Raw genomic sequence first — 15,299 nt, forward strand, 5'->3', positions numbered from 1 at the left:
ACTGTAGTAGCATAGGAACAGTTTTCAACATCTTGTAATAAACTATAATAGAAATGGATAAAAAAGAATATAGATATACACATGCTGAGATGTTCTGTCGTGTCTGACTCTCTGCAACCCCATGGACTGTAGCATGCCAGGCTCCACTGTCTATGGGATTTCCCAGAGAATAATGTTGGAGTGGGGTGTTATTTCCTCCTCCAGGGAATATTCCCTAGCCAGGAATCAAACCTGTGTCTCTTGCTTAGCAGACACATTTTTTTTTTTTTATAAAGAACAAGACTGTTTTATTAAAAGCTTTATTCAACTTGAATATGGTCATTTGTGCCAATTTTGTTAACAACCCTCATCTGAGAAGTGCTTTGCTCTCTCCCACATTGGTCCTCATGTGCCCGGAAGGCAAGAACTTAAACTACAACCTCCCTCTTATCCTTAGGCTTCTTCCTTCTAGATGGTGGTCCAAGCTGGCTCGACCATCCCCCTGTGCTCCTCCCAGAGGTACCTGTGGCACCCACACCTGCAGGTTGCTTCTTGTCCATCAGCTCTAGGATGGGACCATTTTAGAGTGAGGCCAGAATACAGTTCAGGGTTTTGGACAGTAAGGGTAGTAATGACTCCTATTTGTGACCTGGCAAGTGACAGGTTTTCACATCCATGCACTGGCCTTGCCCATACTCCCAAGACAAGGAACAAAAAAAGCCAGTAGAGCGGAGGCCATGGTTATGTGGAGAAGTGGTTCACTAACTGGACTAGGAGAGGATGAAAACAATTGCATGGCCAGGGCCTGGAGCTTACAGACAAGGGAAGAGATAAAGGAGAGGGGTCCACTTCCTTTGCAATGATCAAGGTATGAGTAGACTTCTTAGCAGACACATTCTTTACCCCCTGGAAAGCCCAGATAAATACATAGATACCTGTATGATTGAATCACTTTGCTGTATACCTGAAATTAACAGAATATTGCAAATCAATTATCCTTCAATAAAGCAAACAAATAAAAGAAGTCACTGCCTTAGTAAGATACATCAGCTAGGGCCACAGGTGAGTTGATGTGGAGGTGAGGTCCAGAGACCACCAGCAGGGGAAGACTCTTCTTGCTGGGACATCACAGCCTGGGGAGGGCGATAGAGGAGCCCCTGCTCCTTCTGGATCCCAACAATCCTAACTCTCTGACTTTCTCCCATTGTCAACCCGTTCCTATACCTGGCCTCTCATTGCTAGTTCACCTGCCTCTCCCTTCATTCTGCCTCCAGGGTCACCTTTAGTCCAAAGGAAGTGGTTTCTGATGGGAGGGGAGTTAGGGGGAAAATGGATGCATGTGTGTGTATGGCTGAGTCCCTTTCCAGTTCACCTGAAACTATCACAACATTGTTAATCGACTATACTCCAACACAAAGTAAAAAGTTCTTAGTATGAAAAAAAGGTGGTTTCTCCCCGCCTCCCATTCTCTCGTGCCCCCTCCTCCCTTAATCCAGGCACCAGGCCCCTTCCTTCTCTCTCATCTATCACCTACATCCATCCCTTCCCTGCTGTGCTCAACCACAGAAATGCCAAATTCCTAACACCCAGCTTCATTAATGTGGTCTCCCTCTCTTTCCCTTTAACAAGGTACCTCTGCACTTTAGCCCCTCACGTGTCCCTGGACCCTGCACTGCTCTGGGGGTGGCTAAATCAGGTCCTCCTGCAGATTCTCATAGATCTGGGTGAGCTCCTCCAACTTCCTCTCCAACTCCCATGCCCGCTGCCTCAGGCTTTCAGCTGCTACTGTTTTGGCACCATCATGCAAGTGCTTTGACTCCTTCACCAGGAAGCCCACATCCACCAGAAGGAAGACCCCTGCAGTGGCCAAGCCTGCGATCCGGACTCCTTTGGTGATTGTTAAAGCTGTGGCTTTGAAACCTGCCTCTATCTGCTGAATGGCTGGGCCTGAGATCCTCCCAGGGCTCATGTAGATGTTTGCACTGGGTGCAGAGCCAGGGTTGGCTTTGCCTGTCTCCATGGCATAGATGTTCATTTCAATGCATTGCACAGCTTCTGTGACTTTCTCTGTTGTGTCAACAATGTGGGGGTTGCTCTTGAGTACCTCTAAGAGAACCTTCCATTTCTTGACGACACTTGACATCATGTGACTGGCTTCGGTTTCTGCTGATGACCTCTTCACATGTTCGATGATACTGGTGGACACATGGGTCACAGCAGCTGCTGCTCCCAGTCCTATCCCAGTGGCCAAGAGCACCACACTGGCCCCTGCTGTCACGGGTGCCAGAGCCAGGCCAACAATGGTTAGAATACTAGACACAGCACCAGTGCTATGGGCCATCACATTGGAGATGGTACATCCCTTATGCACCTTGTCAACCTTGTCTGCGAGCTCGTGGAACTTGCCTATGAACTCCTCCAGCTGCCGTTTCACCCGAGGAAACTTAATCACAAACCTCCTCCTGTCCAGCTGCTCTTTGGGGACTCTTTCTTGGCCCTCCTCAACCAAAGCTCTTTTTAATTCATTCAGGTATTTGTGTAGTTCCTCTGCCTCTTCCCTGTAACAATGAAGGTCAAGGGATTAGAAAGGCAGTTTGCTTGTCTGTAAAACTGGCTCCATAATATCTATTCTTCATAAATACAGATATGTTACTATCAATCAATTAGAGAAGAATTTTATAAGTGTAAACTTTTCTCTTTGAACCTTAAACACATTTCATACTTTATAGATGCTCCAACTTGACATAACTAAACTTGGAATAGGTAAACAAAAGTCACCTTAGGACACTGGCAACTTAAGAGAGGTATTTGAGAGAAATCCCAGGTGGTCCAGAGGTTACAACTCTGCACTCCCACTACCGGCCTTGACTCTATCCCTGGTTGGCGAATGAGGATCCCACAGGCCATATGGCTCAGTCAGAGAAAAGGTATGTGGTAAAGATGTCTCACAGGTGGGTCAACACCTTCACTTCTAAAGAGTTTTTGCAGTAGGAACTCCACAGATAAACAAAGACAAGTAGGACTGGTTGAGAAAACCTTCATTCAAGAGCCTCAGTGTGTAGTGAGAAGTCTCCATGGTCTTTGCCCTTGGCTCCTGCAAAGTGGTCCCTAAACCCCTATTATTGCGACTGATAGGAGTGTCCTTGCCTGCCCAGGTCTTTGGCCACTGGTCAGTCTGACAAGGTGACGAGTGATCGTAGGTCTCTGGGTCTCTTGGTGTCAGTTCTGCCATCTGGGAGAGCTGGACGCTAGGGCACGAGTCTAACCTCCAGGAGGGGCTGGAGATGACAGGTCAGGGTAATCTGGCTTTTAAGCAAGGTGAGTGTCCCTGATGGGCAATACTCTGTGCATCGTGTCACACACCGAATCCAGGTCAGTACGTGTCCTGAGGACAATGGAAGCTTCGACTGTGAAACCTGCCCAGACTCTGCCCTGTGGCTGGTGGGAACTTTTCTCCTTCTCTGTAGTAAACTGTAGCTGGGATCATGAAACCCTCAGTGAGTTTGTCTATTCTATCGGGAATTCTTGAAACTGAGAGTTGTTTTGGGGATCCTCTAAATTTGTGAATGAGGTCAAAGTAAGGGCAGTCCTGGGCACTGTGCCCTTACTCTTTGCAGACTGGCTGTCTCTATGACTTAGAATTTTTTAAACCCCAAAAGTCAGAGCTAGAAGCACCTTATAATCACTTGACCTGCCATCTGCTGTCTTCTAAGCATTGTGCCCTTGACCTTCTCAGCAGAAGGTCATAGAGACCACCCACTGCCCCAGTTGACAGGAAAGCAGGAGATGTGCTATGAGTCCTGGTTTCCCTTGGACTCTCCAGCTCACCTCACTGACTCCTGACCCATCACCCAGCACCCTCAACCGCTCAGGGGTCACCAACATAACTCACAATTTACCTGGCGACAGCATCACCTGCCTGCACCCCAGGCTGTGTGCAACTTTGGAGAACCTCTAAAGATTTAAGACACTTGAGGAAACACCCATCTGAACGGCTGAGCCTGAAGAGACTGGCACTTGCACAGCTGGTGGAGGAAGCATTTTCCTCTTGGGTGGGGATGCGTGAGGCTCCTCAGAATCCCTCAAATGACACACAATTGGAGCCACTCATTGTGACCCTGGAGGGCTCACTGAGTCACACGGCCTTCCCACTGTCAGGGGGACTCCACGTAGACTAGGAGAGGGTCCCAGATGGAGGGAGAAGCCAGGTCCAAGGCAAGGTGTGCAGACAAAGTCACCCAGGGCCCTCTAGCCCAGCGTGAGGGGATCCCATCAGGGAGGGAAGAAATGCTCCCCCCTCCCACTCAGGGGACCTCTGCTAGGGTCACAGTCCCTTCAGTTCTGTGTCCTTAAGGCCCACTCTCCTCATTCTAGTCCTGGTCCTGCTACCCAAGCCTGCCTACTAGTCCTTCAACCTAGACCCTCTGTTTCACCCTGACCCCTGGGTCTGACCCTGGTGCAGGCCTCCCTGGTCCTTTGGACAAGATGATTGCTCTTGGTTCCCCACCTCTGACCCTGCAGTTCACTCTGAGGCCATCACCACAATCCATCAGACTGAATTGCTCTTCCCATTGGACACAGGACAGATCTGAGATTCAAAGTCTTAGGCCCACAGGCCCAGGAGCTGGGCAGGGCTAAATCCAGGATCCCACCAGCTCCTCCAGTTCCTCTCTAGCCTCTCTGCCTTATGGGCCAGCAGGATCCAGCAGGGTTGTTACAGTTCCTAACATGGGGAATAGAAAGACTGTAGGCAGAAGCCAGGAAACAAATGGTGGTGTCAGGATTTTCTAACTTGTTCCAAAGGACATTCTGCTTGGTTCTTATCACCAGAAAGAAGACCCTTGAGCCCTGTCTCTTCCCAACAAGTTTTTTAAGTGTTTGTATTAACTGAGTACTTAATCTGTGTCAGTCATTACAGGAAGCACTTTACATGCATGATCTCAGTGTCCTCACAATAAAAATGAAAAGATGAAGAAACTAAAGCAGAGAGTAGTTCAGTAACTTGTTAAAGGTCACATAACCTGCCCCCTCCTTGCAGGTTTCAATTCTTCTCAACCTCAGATGATTCACTGTCAGCAAATGACATGGAGGAAACATTCCTGATGGGATCTTGAGAAGGAACACCCTTGACCCCAACCATAGGGTCCTGCCTAGAGGAGGTGTGCCTGCCAGGAGGAAGCTAGCCTGGTGCTGGGGGATGTGGGTGACCTTCCTGGTGCACGTGGGCAGGTTACCTGGACAAACTGGCCTCAGTCTTAATTCTCTCCAGGAATTCATTCAGCAGGAGGAGTAGTTCCTTTCTGCCCAGTATGTCCCAGAGACATTCAACAACCTCCTCAAAAAAGATCTCAATATCTAGATGAAAGAAAAGGGAATAAGATTAGAATAATTTGTGGTGGAACATAAATGTTATTGAGTATAAAGTAGTTAAAATTCATCTTGCTGAGCAGCAGTCGCCTGGGGTGCTCTTGGTGAGGTCACCTAGGGTTATGGATGGACTGTCCCCCCACCCCCAATTTGTGTTGAATGTTAACCTCCAGGTGACCTTTTTGAAGATAGGGCTTGTAAGGAGGTTAGGTGGAATGAGGTCCTACGTAGGATTCCCAGGTAAATAGAGGTCAAGGTGGGATTCCCAGGGAGTTCTAATGGTAAAGAACTTGTCCACCAATGCGGGAGATGTGATAGATGTGGGTTTGATCCCTGAATCAGGAAGATCCCTTGAAGGAGGGCATGGCAAGCCACTCCAATATTCTTGTTTGGAGAATCCCATGGATAGAGGAGGCTGCCAGGCTGCAGCCCATGAGGTTGCAAGGTTGGACATGGCTGAGCAACTGAAAACACACACACAAAGAGAAGAAAGAGCAAGTGTGATCTGTTAGTTACCACTTCCAGAATAGACAGGTAGCACCCTATAAATGAGTGCTTTCATGTTTGGGCAGTGAAACAAGTGAATACTCACCTTAAATGTGGTAAAGAATGTAATGATTGTAAATAGCCTCAGATCACAGCAGGGTAAGATTACTCCTCAATGAGTTATCAAAATCCCTGTGTGATTTCAGAGATCTGGAGGTTATTGAATTGCAGCTAAGATATTGGTGGCCAGGCTATATATATGTATGTGGGCTGGGACGTGATATAAAATGTGTTTCTTGCTAAATCCACACAAAGAGGCATTATTCTTATTTCACAGAAGAGGAAAGTGAAACTCAGGCAGGAGGAGGGACAGCCCAAGGCCACAGAGCCGAAAGCTCTGAGGTTGAATCCAAGGTCAAGTGTCAGACATTTTTTGGACATGACTTTGAATCCTCCTTACATTTAAAACTCCTGTGGTTTCTTCATTCTACTCTATAGGACACAATGGGGATTCTTTGCAACTCATTTTTGGTGGTGAGCATGCAGTAGTGTATATAGAAGTAGAAATATAACGTTGTACATACGAAACTTAAAAGAACATTACAAACTCATGTTACCTAGCTTTAGAAAAGACTTTAGGGTCACACGCCATTGAGTAAAACTACCATGTGAGAACATTCCTGCTTCTGACCACAGACTCTAGGATGGGCAGGGGAAGGGATCAACCACATGGAGGAGGGGTGGAGTCAATATGATCCTCATCACTCCTCCTCTCTAGGTGGGAGGCAGCAAAGGCCAGAATGAGGTTCAGTGCAGAGTCCACTGACCCTTGCAGAGTGGCTGGGCAAGAGCCGGAGGAAACAGCTTCTGTGGTGATGCCCCAGGTTCTGGGAGCAGCAGAGGCGAGGGTCAAGGGAGAGAGCAGGAGAAGTTCCAGTGAAGCTGGAGGACCTCCTCTCCTAGGCTTGCCTGGCCTTGGGGACACCCATCTGCTGTCCATGCTCCGCATGTGCTCTCCCGGCCTCTGTTCTGAGTCACTTGCTGGGTGGTGGGAGAGGCAGGAAGTCAGCACCTTGGTCATGGATCCTGAGCAGAGGGCCAGGAAGGAGGCTGTGGGCAGACTCCAGGGTGAGGGGAATCTCCTGGTCTCTCTTGGAAGCTCAAGGATGCTTATCCATCCTATTCATGGTTCTTGATTCCTCTGTAGTATAACTCATCCTGGAAACACCACCCTCAATTCTGGATCACAAGTAGGAACCTTCCAGAGAAGAGGCAGCTGACTACCTGAGCAGTGTCCGAAGTTCTCTGAGCTCATGGTGGTGGCAGGGGCTCTCACAGACTTCCCATCAGCTCCTTGTCTGTGTCAGGCTGGAAGGAGGTATGACCTCAACGCTGGAGAAGAGAAATAGACTGTGAGCTCCACTGTGAGGGCGCAGTGGCTGCAGGGAACAGCGAGGGCCAAGTTCTCAGCGGGTTCCCCTTGGACGGCCACCAGGTCCTCCAGGGACTTAGCCCAGTGTGGTTCTCTGTCTCCTGGGCTCTGCTGGTTGTTAGTTCAGCAAAGTCACTCACCTCCTACAGCTCCTTCCAAGCCAAGTCAGAATCCTGCTCTCCTGTTGGGGCCAAGAAGAAGGTAATCAGACAGGAGACAGCCATCTGTGAAGTTATAGGAACAATCAAACCAGAGACTAGAACAGATAGGAGATGATACTCTGGAAATGAAGTGAGATTGGGATATCTGTGGTTTCCAATTGGTATTAACTAATATTAATAGTAATATTGATCCAATGTCATTGACATGCAGGCTCCTGAAACTCACTTAAACTTAGCTTAGTCCAAGTTTTTGCGCTGGTGCCAGAGTCTGGACTGGAACCCGAGTCTTTCTGATGCAAATCACACATTTTGGATGACTATGCTCTACTCCCTAAAATAAACAAAAATATGTATTTGTGGATATATGTTAACTGGTAAATGACTGTTTTCATCGCAAAATGATGAGCTCCCTGTGCTCAAGTCTCTCCTTGACAAAATTCCTGGTGATACAGCTCCCACAGCCCAGGTCCTCCTTGCTTGTGCAAGAGCCTTTTTTCCCACAAGGGCCTCGAGTCCCACCAGCCCTGCCCCAATTCCTGTCTCCCTGCTCTGAGTGGCTGAGAACTCCTGCAGGTGTTCTGTCCTCCTTGTTTTCCCCTCCTGATTATTGGACTTGATGTAGTTTCTAATCCTTTATGTAAATAATAGTGCAAAGAATATTCTCCTTGTATAAAACTTCACCTACATCTGAGACTGTATCCTTAAGCTATATCTAGAAGTAGAATAAGATCAGATGGCATCAACACCTAGATATTTCCATACCTAGAGCCACAATGTTATGCAAACAAACTATAGCAATTTATGTTCACACTTTTAATATACGAGGGTGTCTATCCTTTCATATATACCCATTCTCCGTGGTCTTTCTTTAAATAAAAGATCATATCTTTATCATTAAATAATTTATTTTGGTTCTGCATGTGATTAACTTGCCATGGGAGATGAGAAAGGAAAGCAAGTGTTGATGATGTGTAGCTACGATTTTTGAGAAAGCAAAAGAGCATCTGTCAACCACTCCTCCTGAGACTTGACTGAAATGATGGTAAAGGTATATACTGGTATAATTCCATCTACTGATAAGAGTGCATGGTTTCCGTAGTGTAGTGGTTACCATCTTCACCTAACACTCAAAAGGTCTCTGGTTCACAATCGAGTGGAAGCAACTTCACCTGGGCTTCCCTTGTGGCTCAGTGGGTAAAGAATCCACCTGCAATTCAGGAGACGTGGGTTCGATCCCTGGGTTGGGAAGATCCCTTCTAGAAGGGGACAGATACCCACTCCAGTATTCTGGACTGGAGAGTTCCATGGACTGTGTAATCCAAGTGATCACAAAGAGTCGGACATGACTGAGCAACTTTCACTTTCACTGATAAGAGTAACTTGTGTTTGTGATCGTTGCTCTGCATTGGTATCGGCTCTGAAACTTTACCAATGGTACCTCATATGTCATTCCGTTAGCTTTTGAGATGTGTACCATTGTATCCTCATTCACAAATAAGGAAGCTGACATAGGTGTTACCTGACTTACCTAAGGACAGAAGTCTTGCCCTTGGTACCCTGGTTCCACCCCACTCACTGGGTCAAGAACCCATACTTGCCTCTCCTCCCTCTGCTGCTAATAAAAACAAACATGGGAGCAAGAGGAGACCAGAGTTTTTAACAAATATTTGAAGACACACTGGATGGGGAAGTGATAGCTGAATAAAGAGGAGTGCAGTAGAGGGAGAGAAACAGGGAGCCTGTTCATAGGAGAGAAGGATTGTCTGCTGGGCAGAGACCCAGAGAGGGAGCAAGATGAGAGGGAGGCTGAGGGGAGAGCAGGGGACAAGCTCACCAGCCCCACATCCCATCCCATATTCACAGCAGCCTTCACTCTTCACCAGACTTTTAGAAGGTTACTTGAGAATGAGATGCAGGAAAACACATAGATTACATGTTTGTTTAATTATGGAGGAAGGTAAAGGATACCCATGAGAGAGACAGACGTGGGATCCAGGAATCAGGAACATCAACCCAGTGGGAAAGGAATCCAAGGATCCCAGCTGGGTGCACAGCAGACCTAGAGAGAAACCAGTCCAGAATGGGATAAGAAGTCCAGAGACTGTAGGGACAGAGCACTCGGTATCACATGAGGCACAGTTGGAAAGAAATGGAGGAAATGTTGAAGAGAAAGAATGCAAGGGGTGAAGATGAAGACAGTTAAAAACATCAGGAAAAATTAAAGCGCAGGAGGATTGTTGGATGACATCACCGACTCAATGGACATGAGTTTGGGTAGGCTCTGGGAGTTGGTGATGGACAGGGATTCCTTCTGTGCTCCAGTTCATGGGGTCACAAAGTCTGACACGATTGAGCGACTGAACTGAACGGACCTGCTGAGAAGCATGTGCAGCTATATGGTACAAGTTAGCTCATAAAAAATGTATTAAAATATCACCAAAAATGTAAATTCTTTTATTTTTTTTTAATCTAAAGTAAATATATCTATGTCCAAGTCCTTTGGAGACTGTTTTAAAACTGAAGTAATATGAATATATATATAATATGATATAACTCACAGATGTATAATATAGTGATTCAAAAATCTTAGTTTTCTTTCATTTATAGTCATTATAATACAATCTTTATCTTTTAAAATGAAACAGAGTATTTAAATATGTGAAGTAAATGTACTTGCTAATTTAAAAATCGAAATACACTTCTAGAACTTGGGAGGCAAAGCACTGAAGGGAGGAGGAGGATTAATATCTCAGTTTATAAAGCTGGGAATCAAGAAATAGTAGGTCCAGTCGAGAGCATAAGAAACAAAGATGTAAATAAAGTGCTTACAACTACAAAGCTTCTTAACGGAGGATATACAATTAGTGGAATAATGATATAAAGAGAAGAAGGGGACAGGTACAATAGAAAGTAGAAAAATAACTGAAATCCTCATTTTTCCGAATAAGATGTAAATAAATCCTATCAAATTTAAGTCAAGAAAAAGCAAAATGCAATACCTACTACTTATTAGCGATTGTGGTTGATGACTTCCCACTTTGCACCAGGCACCTTCCCAATCGCTTGGTATGAATTCACTTCCTGTTAGTTCTCACAATGATCCTATAAGAAAGGAAACTGAAGCTCAGAGAGGTTAAGGAATATATTCAAGGCACACAGCTAGTGCTAGAGCCAGAATCCAAATCCAGGTTCCTGTCTCCTGCGTACACATTCTCACACTATTCTACTTCCCAAAGTAGTAATATCATTTAAAGAGATTGATTAACTATCCAAAGAAGAAACTTTTCCTTGGGAAGGAATGAGCAGAATCCTCTGTACAAATTGATCTGTTTTAACCATATGCACTTAGGACTGGATTGTTTTAACTGTAAGACAACAGAAGTCACTTTATAGCAGACAGTAACCCACAAGAATGGGGTGGTTTCTAGTGCCATCCCCTTAAAGATCATGGAGGCAGTTGAATTAAATGCCAACAAGAAATGTGTGACTCCTGCTGTGACAACTGTCAGTGTAGAAGACATGTTTGTGTTGATGAAACCTAGTTCTCTAGAAAAGTAGGCATGAAAATAGAGCTAAACCAGAGTAACAAGAGTGAACATGCTTGGCTGAAAAGCATGAGTGGATTGTAAACAGATATTGTCCAGCAGCATCTTGCCCACCCATGTGTGCACCCATGGGCTTCCATCCCCTCAAAGGAAGGAAGACCCCTTGCCAGGGAGGTGAATCCCAGAGACCAGCATCTCCCCTCTTGCAAAGACAGGATGGTCTTAAAGATGGTCAGAGTAGTGGTCATATGGGGACATTCACGTATAATAATAATAATAAAAGATAATGATTGCTATGAATACATTTCATTGAGACAGGTTGAGTCTGTGAAAGGACATGAGTTCATAATAAAATTCAAATGAGAGGACTTTAGATGTGTATGGCCAAAATGAGAGACATAACGTTTAAAAAGAATGCTAGTGGTTATGCAGGGGATGCAAGGCGAAAGAGATATGGGATTGATCCCTGGGCAGGGAGGATCCCCTGGAGGAAGAAATGGCTGCCCACTCCAGTACTCTTGCTGGGAAACCCATGGACAGAGGAGCTGGGAGGGCTGCATCCATGAGGCTGCGAAGAGCTGGACACACCTGAGCTGGTGCCTTTCTTTTGTCTCTATGGTGCAAAGAAGAGTGAAAGTGATGGAAATATTCTGTGTTAATTGAATTTAATAATAAGAGGAGTCTTGACGTCTCTGGGTATATTCCTCTCTGTTTATTTACACGAATGTTTATAAAGGATGGAGGAAGAACCCCTGACATCCCGAGGCTGACCTGGTGTCACAACAGGGCGATGCTCTTCTCCTATTGGATGTAAAGGCTCTCACAGAACTCCAGCCTCACACAGGGTCACCCTGAGAGCAGAAGTGAGGAGACAGCAAACACCCATCACTGCGCCCTCACCCACACCTCGCCCCCTCCCTTGGCTGAAAAGCATGACTGCTCTTTCTTTACCCATTACAGCTTTATCCTCACTCTGGTCTCCTCTCTCCACTGATGGAGTTACTGAGACTCCACGGTAGTGCTGCCCCTCATTCTCTGCAGCACCCAATCTAGAGCAACCCCATTTCCTTAGAGCTCTACCCAAATCGCCTTACCTAAGCTCCACTCCTAGAATCTTTCCTTCTACACCCTCCTCTGCGAGGCCCACAGCTCCCCCTCAGGAACAGTGACCATCAGCTTGTTTTTAGGGGGTGTGCCTGGTGGCGAAGGCTGGCGGCATTGTCGTGTGGATGGGGGAGAATTCACAAAGGCCCGCCCTCCTCCAAGTAAATACGAGAGGAGAGGTGGCTGGCCCCCTGCCTCCTTCTCTGCCCAGAAGCTGCAGGACCCCAGGAGACAGGCCAGCCTATTGAAATCTTGAAACATGAGAACAGAGTCAAGTCAGAAAAAAGAGGAGGGCTCAGGCAGAAGGGCCGGCTCCTGGATGATGACAAACAATTGTAAATGCGTTGAACACTTGACTCATCTTCTGTCCTTCCCTCCCATTCTTGCCCTGGTCATGACCCTTGTCTGTGGCCTCACATGGGTGTGGATGTGGGCAGTGCTTCCTCTGTTGGATTCCTATCCAGGCCATCTTCCTCTGTTAGCCTCTGAATGGTCCCTTTCTAGAAAGGCTGTTGGTGGGAGAGGGGAGGAACCTGAAGAAGACTGTCCCTGCCCAGCTGCATGGCCAGTCATGTATCCCTCCTCTCCTCATGGGCAGACTGATTCTCCCCAACCATCTCACTCATGTGCCTGCAGCCATGCTCCCTGGGAAGGGAAAGGGGAGTTAAGAAAGTCCCTAGCACAGCACCCAGACCCTCCTGACTGCCCCAGCTCCTGTCTTCCTCACACTCTCTGTCTCCACAGGGCCTGCTGCAGGAGCCTGACACATCACTTGGCACAGGCTGCCCCTCCCCAGGAAACGTGTTTCCCCACTGGCCTCACTATGTGATGGGTTACTTGTCCCTGGAGGCCCAGCTCCAAGCCTCCCTCTGCCACCTTCCTCCAGTTCCTCTCCAGGTCCTCTTGAAGGTCACACTTTCCTGGTCATTATCCCTTTTTGCTCAGTTCCTTCCAGGTCTGAGAACTTTACCCACATCATCAGGGACCCTGTCTGTTCTCTGCTGCTCCTCCTGTCCAGGGTCTCTGGGCACCCTATGCCCTCCTGGGCACAGCTTGGCCAAAATATGAGGGGTGGGACCCCTTCTGGGGACATGAAACAACCAGCTTCTCGATGACACAGCACAACCCCAGTTCCCCTGTGAAAGTTAGAGAGGGAGGGAGCATAGAAGGGGGAGAAAGAGGAAGAGAAAAAGGCGGAAAAGAAACTAAAGGTTGTAATCAGTCAATCATTCAAAAGGATCCAGTGTAAACCAGAGAGAAAAAACTGAAGGGACTGAAGGAAGCATTAAAAATAACATTGATTTGAGGAAACCTTTCTAAATACACATATTCCACAAGATATAAAGGAAATTCTGACCTAATGGTCTCTTGAAAATTAAAATTGCCACGGATCCCATAAATCAGGTCAGAAAAACCATCTGCACAACAGGGAAAACGGAAATCAGCTTTTAAAAACTTATTAAGTGAATAGAACAATCAATTCCCCAGGAGGCAGCTTGCCCAGGGTCACACAGCTCTCTGTGGGCAGAGAGGAGGCCAAGACCAGGCCTTTGGACATGGGTACGAGGGAGGGGTGGGAACATGGTTTTAATAACACTAAGTTTGTAGGGTTGTCTCTGCCGATAAATAACATAGATCTAAGCTCATGCCCCTCCTGCTATACTGATGTCTGTAGAGTTTGGCTTTTTATCTTAATATTGCAACAGAGGGATTATATGTGGACCTTGTGCAGTGAGCCCTTCTCACGTCTTCCAGCAGGGCCATCTTCCCCACACAGGACCACCCATCACCCACATCCTGAGCAGAGCGCCCAGCGAACACAGGAAGTCAATGTTCTTCGACTCCCCGCTTGGCGTCCTGTCCATCTCCAGGCCAAGGTCTCCCCCAGAGCCTGGCACTGAGCCTGGCACTCAGAGGCAGGGTTTTTCACCAACCCTGATTCCTTGTAACTGAAAAACCTCCCCTTTACCCCATCTCCCCAGCCTAGCACCCTGGGGGCAGCTTCAAGGAGGCCAGGCCATCGGAGGGGAGGCTCTGACTCCCCTGTCCTCCTCCACCCCCTCTGCTTCCTGCAGTTTCCCAAAGTACTGAGCACCCCCAACACCCACCTTCCTCCTGGGCTCACTGCTCACATCTCAGGAGCCCACCCTGAGCTGAGCCCACCGGGATGGGTGCTGCCCTCCCTCTGCTCTATTCAGGGGCCCTCAGCTGGGAGGAAGCCCTCAGACACACCTGCCTCCACATCCAGGCTCTGCCCCTGCTTCACCTGCTGCCTCGGCCATGACCTCACCTCTCTGAGCTTCCAGTTCCTTCTTCTGTCGACTAGTGACATATCCTTTCTCAGACATTCATCCTGAGGTCGGGGAGATGGGCAGGGTCCCTCTCCCCTGCTTACTCAGGCGTCTTCCTCTGGCTGAGTGTCAACAAGATCCAGAATGTCTCAATTGTGCAGATGCAGCCACCAGCTGTGCATTTCTGCAATGACCACATACACCCTCTGGGCCCAGATATGCTCTGGGAAGCAGAACTGAAAACAAAGCTGTCACTTCTGAGTGGTTCAAGTCAAACAAACACCCGGTCCAGCAGGCCCCACCCTGAGACTATTTCCACCTCCAGCTGACCCCCTTAGAGAAAGAAGCCCAGTCCTGACATTCCACAACGTTCTTGACACAGTCCACTCCGTCTCAGGCTCCATGAAGGAAGACCTGTCACCCCACATACTGTGAGTCCTTTGGCAAATCACTACCCACCCATTTCCATCTTCTCACCCCTCTAACCCTACACTCGCCAGCCTGCCTGCCTCATTCACCTTCGTGTCTCCAGCATGCGGTGCAGTCCTAGAGCAGACCAGTTGCTCAGTGTATACTGGTAATACTCTGCTGCTGAGGATCACGTCCAGGTGGCTTCTAGGATTCGCTCACACTTCTAGGTTCTTCTGTCAGGGACACCTGCTGCATCCAGCCGGGTGAAATGCTTTCTGCAAAGCCCAAATCTGGCATCACCTCCTCTGAGAAGCCCTCCCTGACCTCTCCTGTAGAGTCCACTGTTTCCTGTTTTGCTCCCATGGTACCTGGAAGAGGGGCCTAAGGCCACCCCTCAGCCAGTCTTTCCATACCCTTCCCCCCATCCCTTTTGATCAGATCCCTCTAGACTTAGCCCTGCTGGCAGGGATGGAACTATTGCATTTAGTCCCCATGAGGAGGACCGGCCTTGGGGGTCACTGCC

At 47.7% G+C, this 15,299-nt stretch overlaps 1 protein-coding gene across 1 annotated transcript; it reads right to left on the reverse strand.

Moving 5' to 3' along the window:
• Nucleotides 1-1,574: 1,574 nt before the first annotated feature.
• On the reverse strand, nt 1,575-14,544 carry LOC136170640 (apolipoprotein L3-like). Its single transcript, XM_065939011.1, has 6 exons — nt 14,365-14,544; nt 10,425-10,527; nt 7,405-7,445; nt 7,117-7,224; nt 5,214-5,334; nt 1,575-2,537 (listed from the first exon to the last, which is right to left on the reverse strand). Exons 4-6 carry the CDS (start codon nt 7,145-7,147, stop codon nt 1,667-1,669), a joined length of 1,023 nt encoding a protein of 340 aa, XP_065795083.1. The 5' UTR covers nt 7,148-7,224; nt 7,405-7,445; nt 10,425-10,527; nt 14,365-14,544; the 3' UTR covers nt 1,575-1,666.
• Nucleotides 14,545-15,299: the final 755 nt, after the last annotated feature.

Source organism: Muntiacus reevesi, chromosome 1, assembly GCF_963930625.1.
Source record: "Muntiacus reevesi chromosome 1, mMunRee1.1, whole genome shotgun sequence".
NCBI classification, from domain to species: Eukaryota; Metazoa; Chordata; class Mammalia; order Artiodactyla; family Cervidae; genus Muntiacus; species Muntiacus reevesi.

What these genes read in the sequence shown, in the direction of transcription:
- LOC136170640 (XM_065939011.1), bottom strand. Translation starts at nt 7,147, where the DNA reads ATGAGCTCAGAGAACTTCGGACACTGCTCAG. An exon ending in GAACTTCGGACACTGCTCAG is followed by an intron (nt 5,335 to 7,116) that starts GTAGTCAGCTGC and finishes TCTTTCATCTAG; the next exon opens with ATATTGAGATCTTTTTTGAG. An exon ending in ACTGAGGCCAGTTTGTCCAG is followed by an intron (nt 2,538 to 5,213) that starts GTAACCTGCCCA and finishes TCATTGTTACAG; the next exon opens with GGAAGAGGCAGAGGAACTAC.